The 14,303-nt window shown below is 38.8% G+C and overlaps 1 protein-coding gene across 2 annotated transcripts; it reads right to left on the minus strand.

Moving 5' to 3' along the window:
- Positions 1–1,300: 1,300 nt before the first annotated feature.
- Positions 1,301–13,082, minus strand: LOC135352373 (adhesion G protein-coupled receptor L2-like). Of its 2 annotated transcripts, XM_064551555.1 has the most exons (24): positions 12,671–13,082; positions 11,292–12,616; positions 8,065–9,372; positions 7,377–7,646; positions 7,007–7,318; positions 5,503–5,616; positions 5,358–5,452; positions 4,917–5,144; positions 4,796–4,864; positions 4,611–4,743; positions 4,401–4,535; positions 4,267–4,339; positions 4,091–4,196; positions 3,990–4,045; positions 3,775–3,922; positions 3,617–3,723; positions 3,445–3,559; positions 3,003–3,156; positions 2,758–2,824; positions 2,490–2,562; positions 2,252–2,355; positions 2,003–2,174; positions 1,880–1,957; positions 1,301–1,703 (listed from the first exon to the last, which is right to left on the minus strand). In XM_064551555.1, exons 2-24 carry the CDS (start codon positions 12,289–12,291, stop codon positions 1,452–1,454), a joined length of 5,169 nt encoding a protein of 1,722 aa, XP_064407625.1. In that variant the 5' UTR covers positions 12,292–12,616; positions 12,671–13,082; the 3' UTR covers positions 1,301–1,451. The 2 variants fall into 2 exon arrangements, with proteins under 2 accessions (XP_064407625.1, XP_064407626.1); XM_064551556.1 differs by lacking the exon at positions 11,292–12,616 and having other exon boundaries at positions 1,303–1,703.
- Between the last annotated feature and the right edge of the window lie 1,221 nt (positions 13,083–14,303).

The following is a 14,303-nucleotide window of genomic DNA, read 5'->3' on the forward strand; positions in this document are numbered from 1 at the left end:
ATACACTCCTGGTCTCACCTACATCACTATTGTAAACGGGCAACTAGTAGGAAAGAATAACATTAGTTATTCATTGCCTTACTGGCAGTTAATTAAATAGTGATGATTATCTTTGTCACTATTATTTGCAAATTTGATTTCGCCTACTATGGTTTTAAGTGGCCTGGGAGTTGTGTACTCTTCCTAGTGAACTCTTGTTCCTTGATTATAGGCATGTCTACATCTGTAACTCTCCCTGTGTCAGACTTGGAGGCCATATATCTGTAGCTCTCCCTGTGTCGGACTTGGAGGCCATTTCTGTAACTCTCTTTGTGTCGGACTTGGAGGCCATATATCTGTAGCTCTCTTTGTGTCAGACTCTGGATTGCTATATTTGGTCTAGTTGTTCGCCTAACTGTTATAAAGCGACAACTCGGCCTGTGATCGAGGCTAGTAAGCTTATATTTGATCAAAATGCTGAAACAGGTATAATGATATAAAGCAAAACAATTTTTGTCTGCTTTCTACTATATCAGTGTAGGCTACTGATTTTGTGTGTGTTATTGTGCGCAAAGTGAATTCAACATGTGCATGTGTAGTTAATGATCTTTACCAAATTTAATTATCACAATGGCCTCGATTCAAGGCCGCTTAAAGGTGGCCAATTGAGGCTACTGTTAACCTGACTGCTGGACTTTTAAATTATGTGTGTCAATGTTTTTTTCCTTGTTCATACGAATTAATCCATTAATCACTAAAATATTTCAATTTCTGCTACCTTGCCCGATTTACGCCAGATTTCTGCAACAAGCAAGCTCCCACCTAGCCTTGTTCCCATGCAGGCCGATTTATCTCTAAAATAACGCTAGGTCGCCTCCTATATATATAGTTATCAATCTATAGCGTTATTGTAGAGACAAATCGGCCTGGGAGCGAGGCTAGCTCCCACTGACTCAGTTTTGACCCCATTGGTAACCCACATCCTAGTGAAGCCCCTCCCCTTTTCCACATAATGGTCGGAATGTACATGCAGAGAATTCTTGATGTTTTCGGAGAACTGCAAATTAGGACATGCATGATGATGTGTTTTGTGAGGGGAAATTCTATATGTATAGCTATATAATTATAATAATTAATAATTATTCTACGTTATAGGAATTAGAAATGGATTAGATAAGTGAGGATTTGAAGTGGCGGAAATATATACACTGACCATATTTTAGTTTCTCGGCTAAAAGTTTGGTGGTATGGCGCAGATCGTTGCCATTAGATTGTGCATGTTTGTACGTCATAATCATTAAAAGGTGATGGTGTATACAGATCGATCTACAGGTCTACTCACTAATATATTATGTACAATGACAACAAACAGTAAAGAACATTCCGCTATATATAGTATAGCGGCAGTATAAATAAAATAGTATATGTATACTTTAATAATAATTATATATCATTCAGTTTCTATAATAATACTATATTAGTAGCCGTGCTTCAAGGCTTTCCTGTGAGTTAGAAAAACCTTTTATCCAATTAAAGGTCGTAGTTTTGTGCCACTCTTCATCATTTTCAAGCAATCCAGCAATGTACGACTTCTCTGAGCCAGACTCAGATGCAGCAGTCTCATCGACTTTAACGACTTCATTTTGCATGGTACTATGATCGTGTTCGCTGAATCTAGAGTGACTTGGCTTGAGCTGAACACCATCACTCATCGTATTCTTGCTCTGCACATAATATATATTTCACAGTCGGGCACTATATAAACAGTCTGATTTCTATTGAATTTAATATACAATGGAAACAAGCATAAATTATATACTCTCCCAATAATAATTATATGCATATATAATTATACACACTTAATTATAATAATAGGCGATCCACCTGTCTATTGACATACCACATTGTTTTTTCCTGAGGCAGAAGTTGATACAGCGCTGTCCATTCTCTTTCTGCACTGCTTTAAGAAGTTTGTGACCTAAAAATTAGAAGTGATCTAAATGCTAAAAAATGAAACACGCACTTTTTCACTCCTGAGCACATGGAAGATGAATACGAACAAGCCTTGCAGTGAGTTAAAGATAGAGAACAACCATGCAAACACACTGGTGCTGTCGTCGACTAAGAGTAGTAGTCCAAACACCCAAGTCAGCCCGAGCAATGGAAGGAGAATTATAGTGGCCTTGAAGAGTTTTCTGCATACATATATATACAAGCATTAATTGGGATCAACGTGTTACTGAATAGCACGAATAAGAGTTGACACACTCACGAGAATAATTGTAACTGAGATTTCTTTTCTTCACTTCGTTGCATGGCTGACTTTCTCTGTTTATAGACGCTGCGCAAAGCAGCCAAGAGGAAGAATACATTCACCTGTATAGGTATATACTAGTCGTCATAATTATAAAGGTAGGCTTAAAATAAACTGAGTACATGCATGCAAATGTGTACTCAAAAACTGATTTGCAAACCAATGCATGCATTTGCAAGCTATATAGAGATCTCACCAGAACAACTAGTAGCATTGGTACAACAAATGCCCATATGGCTCCTTTATCACCGGTAACAGCAATCCAACAACTGAATGTACAAACATTAACAAATAAATAAATATTGTCAGTTGTAAAGGTTTGTAATAAGTACGAATTTTTATATTGGGGGAAAGTACGAATTCTTTATTGGGGGAAGCGTTATATGTTGTAACATGCAAGCCATGCAGTTATTATAGAATTTGGAGATGCAGTTTCTATACTAAATTCACAATATAAAACTTACTAATCTTTTGTGCCATACTGGTCATGAATTGGTCCAGCAGATATAGCCACTGGTATCACTGGAACAACTGCAAGAAACATATATACCCCAGAACTTGATGCCATGATTATAGTCATCACCGCACATGCATACATAAATGGATGAACCCTCGAGGGGTATAAGTACTTCATTCGAAAGATTGTCTTCTTTATTGTGCTCAATTAGATACATGTACTTAGTGTAAGCATCGTATATCTTTATTTTACCCCATCCAATAATAAAGAATATCCACCATTTCTTGGATATTTGGTTGAAGACAAGCACCAACATAAGATAGAGCATGATTCCCTCACACAGCATCCAAAAGAACACAGTAGTGAACAGGTAGTGAAGGAGAATAGCCACAAACGCACACGCTATCTGCGAACATTAAATGATCAATATAGAGTATCATATACAGACTCTCGCTATAATCTGGCTCTCTGAATTATGGTCACCTCGATATACCGGTCGTTTTGTATATACTAACATAGCTATAGATATCTGCGATCTTATTATTGCGATGCCATAAGCACTCGCAAAAATCGCAAATGGAGTAGTTACTATTATGTATATAAGGCTTAATTGCTGGCATGCATGTTGTCCGTTAAAGTTTTGAGGTAAACTGTACCAGCTATACAATATACAGCAAAATACGTTCAAGTATACCTTTTTGGCCACAACAGTCTTTACTCCTATTAACAGGAACACCACGTAACCAAGGAGCAAAGAAATAGACAGGTTGAGATGGATGAAGTTATGAACCTTGGTCAGCAGCTCCTTTCTAAACATCAACAGCACAACAAGGTTTTATGCATGAATGCAAAGTTTCAATAATTACCTCAATGTCAAGAAATAGACGATAGACAACAGAAGAAAGAAGATGGAGATGGAACAACCAACATAAGTCACCACTGATAGAGCATCCCTGATCTCTGGAGTTGTGTCCTACAGAAGACCAAGAATAATAAGTAAATTAGTTCGCTGCATGAGGCTCACATTCAGTGCTCCATAGACATCCATTAGAACAGCAAATGCTGTGAAATGACTGCTCTTACAGACAATATTATATACTCTCATTTGCTCGTCTTCATCCACACTGACTGTAATCACACCTTCCGTGGACCACGTGCTGTTGGCCGCATCACTGACAAAATAACGATAAGTGTGGTAATTAAAGCTGGACAACAATAAAGGACAATCATGCAGCTCACCTAGAAACACTCCAAAATACACATTTTGCATTTTTGGCTACTTCATCCTCAGAGAACTGCACACACAAACATGAATTAGTGTTGCTTGTAAGTCCAACTACCTTTTGGGTGGTGAAATTGAAGGTTGCCTGTGCCTGAGAGTTAGTTAACTTCAAATTGGAGAAGACTTGACTAGAAATAACTTGTGATACTGGTCTGGTCGTGTTCCTGTGTATATAAGCATACAATGAAACCAAGCAGAACATGACTTAGTACTAGCTGTTGATAATAATTATACATTTCAAGGTTGGTTTTTGGAAGAAAATCTTCCAAGTTGGAAAATAGAATGTTGACTGCTACAACATTCCCTTCTGAAAATTGAGACAGACATGGATAAACAGATTTTGGTTACCAACAAAGTTTACGAAATACCTAGAGCGCCTCTCTCCATAAGAAGAGCAGCTGATATGGCACTTTGGGCTGAGCCTGTTTCTTCACTGACTTTGACAACTTCAGGAAAGATAATATCATCCACACTAGTGGGGTCAACTTCCATTGCAGATAGAACTGGTCGGTAAATGCAATACCATCATGCATCACCCATACAACATAATAGCAATACAAATGGTGAAGTACGCATACCGATGTTTTGTCTCTCAAGTGTGACCTCCGTCACGTTGCCTGTATCCACAGCTTCACTCCTCAGTGCCAATGACACATACTGACCATATAACTCTGCACTCAACAGCAATTGCTGACTCTCAGCAGAAGAATCCTGAAGTATATTTGCATGATTGTCAGGTAATTATCTGTATCTGTATTTATACCTCTTGTAATCTTTCCCATCCTTCTGTATTCCTCTCGTCCAGAACATTGTTGAGAACGTTCATAACTTCCTGCAAGGCACTAATAAAAGGGATGTTTTATTTAACTTGTATATAGTCTTACTTCACTAAAATTGAGAGAAGACATGGGGCTAGCAGTCTCAACGTTTTGAATGAGGTAATTCACACTTGACTTGACGATCGTATTAGTAGTGCTGAGGTCTTGGGGAAATATGGTGGAGTCTCCTGTTGTATTTACACTAGTAGCCTCCGCAAGAGAAACAAGAAGGTTGTCAACTTCGCTCTGAGATGCATTGTTCTGAGATGCATTTCTAGAAAATAGTTCATTTGCCTGAATGGGGAATAGAAAACTAGAGCTGATGAAAAATCGTCATGAATAATATCATGGGCTTTTAAAGAGAAGAGGGCATGCAACTCAGGCTATTCTCTCAAACTTCCTCTGACTGATCTTGACGATAATTATAGACATTATAATATCAGTATACGTCACAGTGCATGTATTCGTGTAAAGTACTACAGTAACTGCATGCAGATTCAGTCTCACCCTGTCATTAAGTGAACTGATTACTTCGCTAGTGCAGTTATCAATATTCACTGCTTCCCAGACACCACCCAGTGTACAGAAACGAGTCGCAGTACCTATACATGCACATCAACACACAGTCACTTGGAATGATATTCAATGATACCTAAAGTTGTTCCATTTCCATTTTGTGGGCATTGCTGGGAATAGGAAAAGCCAGCCACAGTGGCAGGGAAGACAAGCCCCCATACAGAATCACGTTCAGCTTCACAAACCACGCCTATAGAGAAACCATAAAAGCAAAAAACGTTTCCATTCATTTGCTATGACTATAAACGAGTATTAGTTGGGCAGAGTTCAACCAATAGTGTTTATGTATTCGGGTCGGTTGGAATCCGCCCAACTAAACGAGTATGAGGATGCAATCTCAGCCTCGCTTGTGTAAAGATTACACCCGAACTGTATAGTCTGAACACATCAATTTTAGCAGGTAGACATTTTAGCCATTAATACTGCAATGTGATTGGCTAAAGGTAGTAATGTACTTATACTTAGACAACGAGTGCTGCAAGCTGCGCTGTGCTAATGCCTCTCACCATGTTATGCTTTCGCTCAAAACCTCAGTAATGTTACTATAGATAGAAGAGAAGAGGGATTGGAAACAGAAATGCCCTTGAAGTACTATCCGTATTTCCCCGCTTTTTTAATCGAGGCTTATTTCTAACGTGGGACTTTAAACATGAATAATTCATGAGAATTGTTTTTGCTGTCTATGAAAAGTCCACGAGCAGTTTTACTGCTAAGGCCACTCCAAATGAGACTGTAGTTTCCCGTCAGAGACTCCAGTAAATTATAAGCGGATGTGAGCAGTATTATCATTATTCATTACTATGAGTATCATTATAAATGTGTTGCGTCATCAATGAATTTAAATTAATCACCCACAAAAATGTAACCATACACACATACAACCACAAACAGTAAACAAAGAACAAGAAAAAAAGTAATTTCAATATTTCATTGGATATTTAGAAAAATAATGGCCATAATGCGGTAGCTAAAGCAGGAAGCGCGAGTTGGACGGGAAACTACAGTCTCATTTGGAGTGGCCTAAACATCAACTTCAAATCACAGTACACCACTTAGTGACACAACCTTATAGCTAGACTAACACAAGGTGAAACATGGATTGCTTCAGAGCTACTATCTAAACTTCATTGTAGAAGCATCACGTGCGTGAACCAGGACCTCATGAAAAGAAGAAGAAATTGTATGATCTCACACACTGAATGCATATGCGCAGAAGAAGGGGTGTATCCGCAATAGATTAAAGTTTGCAATGGCTGCTGGCGCGTGGCACTCACAAAAAGCAAACACTTTAGTGCAAGGCTAACTCATAAAGTTGAATAGAAAGTTTGTGTGAACAGATGATACTACCAAAGATTCTGAAGAGACTGCAACAGCCTTCACTGTGAGTAGAATGAGCCATAACTAGCTTATAGAGCACAAAGCTTTAGGTTGCAAATCCGGCCACGAATCATAATCGAAGTGAATGTGCTGTTAGTTTTCGTCGCATTGCAACTGTTGGAGCAGTTACAGCTGGAATACACACACACAGCCAGCCAGCAATAAGACACACAACTAATGGGAAGAGTACAATACTTACTCACCAGTGACAGTCACATTAAAGGTGGTGGTGTTCATTCCAACAGGATTGACTGCTGTCACAGAATACAGGCCACTCTCACTGGGTAGTTGAACATGGTCTAGAGTGAATGTTGTGGTGGCTGGTGGAGAGGTGGTGCTGGTGTTTGTGATGGTGAGGACTCCTGTCCTCCCAGTGACGGCTGTAGCTGGAACACCATCAATGAACCAGGTGATCTCTGTCAGTGGCAGGTTGAAGTCAGTGATGGTTACAGTCAAGGTGAGAGTAGAACCAACTACAACTTCAATGTCTACATCAACAGGGAGAGTGGGGCCAACTGTATGCAAGAAGAGATACATTTGTACTGCAATGATTACTGACTATAACACACTAACCAGCTTGAACGATGATACTGAAAGAAGAGTCCATTCCGAAACGATTAGTTGCATTACATCGGTACATCCCATAGTTATCGGTAGTGGCTATTAAACTGAAGTTTCCACCAGTTGTGTCATTCCCAGTGTAAACAACTTCTACAGTACTGGCTACATCAAACCGCTCCCAAACAATTTCTATAGGAATGTCTCCAGTTACAACACACACAAGGTCCACAGCGGTGTTCAGTAGCACAGGATCCGGCTGAATGGTGGTCACAACAGGAGGGTCTGCATGGTTGAGAGATATTAGTGCAGTTAGGCATACGTAGTTATATGTCATACCTCCCAGCTCTATTGTCACAGTGTTACTGGAATAATACGTCTACCACAGATTAGTATACTGCATACAACTATATAGAGCACTGGATTATTGTGTGTAACTATGATCAGTGGCCATCAACAATAGTTATTATTGTCCAATAAAAGCAGATTCAGATATCTCAGCAGAATATTGAAGGAAAGAAAAAAGGATATGAACATCACTTCAACCACGAGAGGATCTATGCACTACTGACTCCACCGTCCACTGCTAATACTAGAGGAATACAGTACTTTTACACATAATTATGCATGAGCGCATACATGAAGGAACCACATTAAATGGTCTTGAAACAATCAGTATAATCTATTTAAACACTCAACTTACGGTTACAGACGAGTTCATCAGTTCCAGACAACGACGCCACAAATCCATTCAAGCAGGTACAGTTGAACTGTCCCATGTTATTCAAACAAATATAATTTTGACCACAGTTGCATTGTATGGGAGATAATCTCATGCCTCCAGGGTAACCATAAGAACTGTAAGAGCCAAATCCATACACTGAAACACCTAGAACAGCTGAGCTGTTTTGATGGCGGATAGAATGAACTCCAGTAGACACACTTGTTCTACTTATGTGGCCACAAATCACTCCACTTGAACAGACAACATTTCTCCAGCCAGTAACAATGAAATTGTCTAATAATATTTGTGCAGTTTGAAAAAACTCGGAAGAAACATACACCGTGACATAGTTGGATACAAAAAGAGGAAACGCTTCGACAAAATAATTATTTGTAAACTGCTCAATTGGAGGGATTATCATCATGAATGGGACTCCATAAGCATACTGTGCCACCAGTACTGGAGAAGTGGATTCAATGCTACAGAAACTGTTAATAGGGATTTCAAATTCTCTGAAGCTCCTTCCACTCTGTAACTGGAATTCACTGACTGATACAACAGTGTTGCAGTTCACAGCTACACTTGCTGCTCGGGCACTAAGAACACGAATACGTTCACCAGAAGATCTACCCCCAAGAGATGCCACGAGAAATTTTGATCCCCATGATACAGTCGGAGGTACTTGTTCAACCAGGTGGTCACAGCCGCCTATACCTTGAGGTACTTGAGTACAATCAGATCCACTAAACACAGACAAAGGTTTGGAGCTAGTTATTCTTGTTCCTGTGAGATCATTATCACTTTCAATCTGATATGTTTCCATACTATTTAGTGTTATTGTTGAGGAATCGAATTTGACAACAGTTTCATTTTCACAAGCCACCAACAAAATCACACTAGGAAAGTTACTACTAATGGTGTCATAAGAGATTCCATAATATTCGTATTCATCAACTTCCATTTTAGAACATGGTAACGCTAAATAAGCATCTGTAGTACTTGAATAAAAAGATATCCCATACAAATTGATGTTTCCGTCAGTTTCAACACGGATCCCCTTGTTCCTTTCATTAACAGATAATACCTCAAAACTGGATGGAACGTTTACACTAGTTGAAGAGGTAGAAACGGTCCCACTGATATTAATTGGAGAGACTGTGAAATTAACAGCACTTGACTCTGGGTTTGTGATATACAAAAACAACTCGGGCTTGACTGGTCGAAGTTGAGCAGTATTACTTGGGAAACCAACCACAAATTTCTTGCCAGCACTTGATGAGGTCTCATCTAGGATTAATGAACAATTCAAGGTTTACATGCATAATAATTATAGACTACAAGAATTCAGTCCTAACTGTAATTTGTGCATTACAAGGTGAAGAAAATGTGATTATGATTATTATCAATGCAAAAGTAGATCTAGCAATTCTGTAGCTCATAGTAATTACAGAGTTTAGTCTCTAGATCTATTCAGTGAGGCAAAACGGATATAATATTGATGTTTAGAGCTAGCCTAACTATAATATTATTGCCATGGACTCCACAGTTAGTTATACAAATCTTGGTCTATAGCAGATCAAGGAACAGTTTGGGCAAATATCAATCCTCAAACTGAGAAAATATTATAACTAATGAGCCCATAGCTTTCTGGGGTGGGCATTTTACTTTCGTCAGGCACAAACTTACTCTAGCTCAGCTTTGCAAGGTTTACTGACTCTGCAATTGCTCCACCATGTACTGTACTCTATCTAGATTGAGCACAGTGTGTGTCAGCTCTCTCTGTGTAGTTCTGGCAAAAACGGAATCAATTACACTCGACGAAAATCGAATAGTTGGACAGTTTTTTCTAGTGATCACAGCTCCGACTGATCTATGCTGGAAGCAACGCTGGTTAAGTCCCATAGCCACCTGTTGGTGTTTCTGTCTATAGCACTGACCAGGAGCAGAAGAGGGGATGGAGCATCTTACTAGTAGACTATATGCATAGTATTGCAGATTTTTTTATTTTACAAATTTGCAGAGGTAAAAAAATAGCTATAAAATGTAAGCTAATACTAATCTGAGACCTGATACTATACAGACAGAGAACAGTATACAGTTAATACACGAAAGAGTACGGAGAGATTACAATTTAAGTTTGTAGCGAAATCCCATCCACATTAAAATTCAGGTTATTCCAGGCTGAGGTATAGTAGATCTATCTATAGGAAAAAAGAAGACTGAAACTTAGCAAACTGGACAGATAATTGTTGGGTGTTCTGGTGTCTGTGCGGGTATTGGTGGTATACTTGCTTGATAGTGGAGAATCAAAGATACTGAGACTATTCACTCTAATGCTATAGGGGTGGTGACATTATCATATATATATACTAGCTCTTACTGTCAATGTGTAAGTCTGAGTTGTCTCAAAGTCTAGCTAGATATGATGTGACAAAATTAATAGTTGACCAGTATCAGGCTCAAGTAAATTTAATGTCATTATTATGTATTGTAGTTTTTTTGTACAAAAATCAAAGGAAAAACTATAATTATGCTAACAAATGCCATAGACTAGGATCTACAACTGTAGTAACCACAGACCGTGCTCTATTATTCTGTGGTTGGTATTTTTGGAACAGTTTGGTAGTTAGAGCATGGCTGGGGTAGTTAGAGCACGATTGCTGCTAAGTGATTCTATAAGCTTCTAGCAATACTATCTTACTAACAAAGGCTCTATTCTCGAGTAAAGGCTAGTTTGCTTACCAGTACGTTGAAGGCCATTGCAGTCTCTCCAGAATCAGGAATAGCAAAATATTTTCGTAGAAGGTTGCTATTCTACTTAGTAGACTAGAGCCAATAGCTATTGGTAGCTGCAAGAAGCTAAAAACTACAAACCAGTTAATGCACTGTTTTACGCTCGTGCTCTATGCATTATTGGCCTCGCGGAAGTTCTCGAAGCTCATGTAGCTCGAGGCGAACTAGTACATGGAGGTTGTCAGGATGATCAGTGGCCATCAATAAAAGCAGATTCAGATATCTCAGCAGAATATTGAGGGAAATCAAAAAGTCATCACTTCAACCACGAAAGGATGTGTGCACTACTCCACTGCCATTATTCGCAGGAATACAGTACTTTACACATATAATTATGTATGAACGCATACAGTCTTGAGTAGACTAGAAACAATCAGTATAATTATGACCTTCTATTTAAACACTCAACTTACCGGTACAGACAACTTCATCTGTTTCAGACAATGAAGCCACAAATCCATTCAAGCAGCTACAGTTGAACTGTCCCATGTTATTCAAACAAATAGAATTTTGACCACAGTTGCATTGTATGGGAGATAATCTCATGCCTCCAGGGTAACCATAAGAATTTGTTGCGTCGAATCCATACACTGAAACACCTAGAACAGCTGAGCTGTTTTGATGGCGGATAGAATGAGCTCCAGTAGACACATTCCTTCTACTTATGTGGCCACAAATCTCTCCACTTGAACAGAAAACATTCCTCCAGTCAGTAACAATGGAATTATCTAATAATATTTGTTCAGGTTGAAAAAACTCAGAAGAAACATACACCGTGACATAGTTGGATACGCGGAAAAGAAGAAACGCTTCGACCAAATAATTATTTGTAAACTGCTCAATTGAAGGGATTATCATCATGAATGGGTCTCCCACGCCATCACTATCCCTACCATATGCATACTGTGCGACCAGGACTGGAGAAGTGGATTCAATGCTACAGAAACTGTTAATAGGGATTTCAAATTCTCTGAAGCTCCCTCCACTCTGCAACTGGAATTCACTGACTGATACGTTAGTGTTGCAGTTCACAGTTACACTTGCTGCTCGGGCACTAAGAACACGAATACGTTCACCAGAAGATCTACCATCGAGAGATGCTACGAGGAATTTTGACCCCCATGTCACAGTCGGAGGTACTTGTTCAACCAGGTGGTCACAGTAGTTTATATCTTGAGGAACACTAGCACACTCAGCTCCACTAAACACAGACAAAGGTTTGGAGCTTGTTATTCTTGTTCCTGTGAGATCATGATCACTTTCTATCTGATATGTTTCCATACTATTTAGTGTTATTGTTGAGGAATTGAATTTGACAAGTGTTCCATTTTCACAAGCCACAAACAAAATCACATTAGGAAAAATAAAAATGTCATAGGAGATTCCATAATATTCGTATTCATCAACTGCCATTTTATAACATGGTAACGCTAAATAAGCATCTGCAGAACTTGAAGGTAATAAGATATCCCATACAAATTGATGTTTCCGTCAGCTTCAACAAGGATCCCCTTGTTCCTTTCATTAACAGATAAAACCTCAAAACTGGATGGAACGTTTACCCTTGTTGAAGAGTTAGAAATGTTTCCACTGATATTAATTGGAGAGACTGTGAAATTAACAGCACTTGACTCTGGATTTGTGATAAACAATGACAACTCGATTCCTGAAATTGTATTCACCGCATTTCTTGGGAAACCGACAACGAATTTCTTGCCAGCAGTTGATGAGGTCTCATCTAGGATTTTAATGGAACATGCATAATAGTTAGACTACAAGAATTCAGTCCTACCTGTAATTTGAGCATCACAAGATGTTGCAAATGTGATCACGATTATTGCCAATGCCAAAGTAGAACTAGCAATTCTGTAGCTCATTTTTATTTTTAGTAACTGGTTGAATTTAGTCTCTGTATCTATTTCGTGAGGCAAAACGATATATTAATGTTTAGAGAGCTAGCTTAATTATTGCCATGGACTCCACAGTTCATCATATACAAATCAATTAGACTTGCGTGGTCTACAAACAGTTTCACTTTAGGCGTCCTTAAACTCTTGGATTGAGCGTGGTTTATAGGTGTCCAAACTTTCAATGACAGTTTCGTGGATGTCACTGTCAGGATATATAGGTATCTATCACATCTAAAGTTAAAGAGATCTCCCACTTGCTTCTGTGTTGGACTTGATCCAGAGCAGTCTTAATAAAGGCATAAGAAGATCAAGAAGATGAATCTGATTAATAGGAGAAGTCATGAAGAGGAGTATGCGACTCCCACGCACATTCCATTCTAAATCTCAGACTGAATCGTCACTAACACTTCTAAACTGTTACCATGAATAAAATTAAATATGGGCTGGAGGTACAAACCACAGCAGACCATGTGCGTGTATGGTGATATCCTAATTAACCGCTACACCTACGCACCCACTTAAGTTGCGGTCTGATAGTGACGTGGTATGACATACTTGTACAGTAACCTAGTTTACACTACAACTGCTACAGTTGGATACTCCTCTTCATACACTCCTGTTATCATTAATAGACCTTTAAACTGTTACGTAATTACGTATTCGTGCTTACTTATACTTTTAAAGAGAAGTATGATTCGGTAATTACGATTTCTTTTTTGCTATTTTAGTTACATGATTATGGTTTAATCGATACTTGAGAGGGTCACCTGCAATAATAGTACGATGCACGCCGGTTTCAAACTTTTTTTCGCAGAGACCAATTTGTTAGATGTCTACCATTGACCGTTGTGATGAGAGTATACAATTTAAACACATATTTTAGCAACTGGTTAATTGATCAACAGATTTAGTTCTCTATATATTCAGTGAGGCAAAAAATGCTCACTAGGTCTAGTTTTAATAGTAGCCATGCTAAATCTCTGAAATATCAAGAGATGATAACTGCAGGATTACAACACCATAATTATTTAGTCCAATATGTACATGTAGAATGGAATGTGCGTGGGAGTTGGATACTCCTCTTCATACACTCCTGGTCTCACCTACATCACTATTGTACCAGACAACTAGTAGGAAAGAATAAACTATGTTATTCATTGCCTAGCCTCGATTCCAGGCCGCAGGGAAAAGCTGTTGAACGGGCTGGAGTCGAGGCTATTCATTGCTTTACTGGCAGACAATTAAATAGTGATGATTATCTTTGTCATTATTATGTTATTTTTCAAATTTGATTTCGCCTACTATGGTTTTAAGTGGGAGTTGTGTACTCTTCCTGGTGAACTCTTGTTCCTTGATTAGGCATGTCTACATCTGTAGCTCTCTTTGTGTCGGACTTGGAGGCCATATATCTGTAGCTCTCTCTGTGTCGGACTTGGAGGCCATATCTGTAGCTCTTTTTGTGTCAGACTCTGGACTATATTTGGTCTAGTTGTTCGCCTAACCGTTATAAAAACT

The sequence above is a fragment of the Halichondria panicea genome, chromosome 1 (assembly GCF_963675165.1).
Source record: "Halichondria panicea chromosome 1, odHalPani1.1, whole genome shotgun sequence".
Lineage (NCBI taxonomy): Eukaryota > Metazoa > Porifera > Demospongiae > Suberitida > Halichondriidae > Halichondria > Halichondria panicea.

Excerpts from the sequence above, each read along its gene's own strand:
- LOC135352373 (XM_064551555.1), bottom strand. The coding sequence starts at position 12,291 with ATGGCAGTTGATGAATACGAATATTATGGAATCTCCTATGACATTTTT. Across the intron at positions 5,453-5,502 it reads TGGAAATGGAACAACTTTAG|GTACTGCGACTCGTTTCTGT; the intron begins GTATCATTGAAT and ends GTGCATGTATAG. Across the intron at positions 4,197-4,266 it reads CCAAAAACCAACCTTGAAAT|GAACACGACCAGACCAGTAT; the intron begins GTATAATTATTA and ends TTATATACACAG.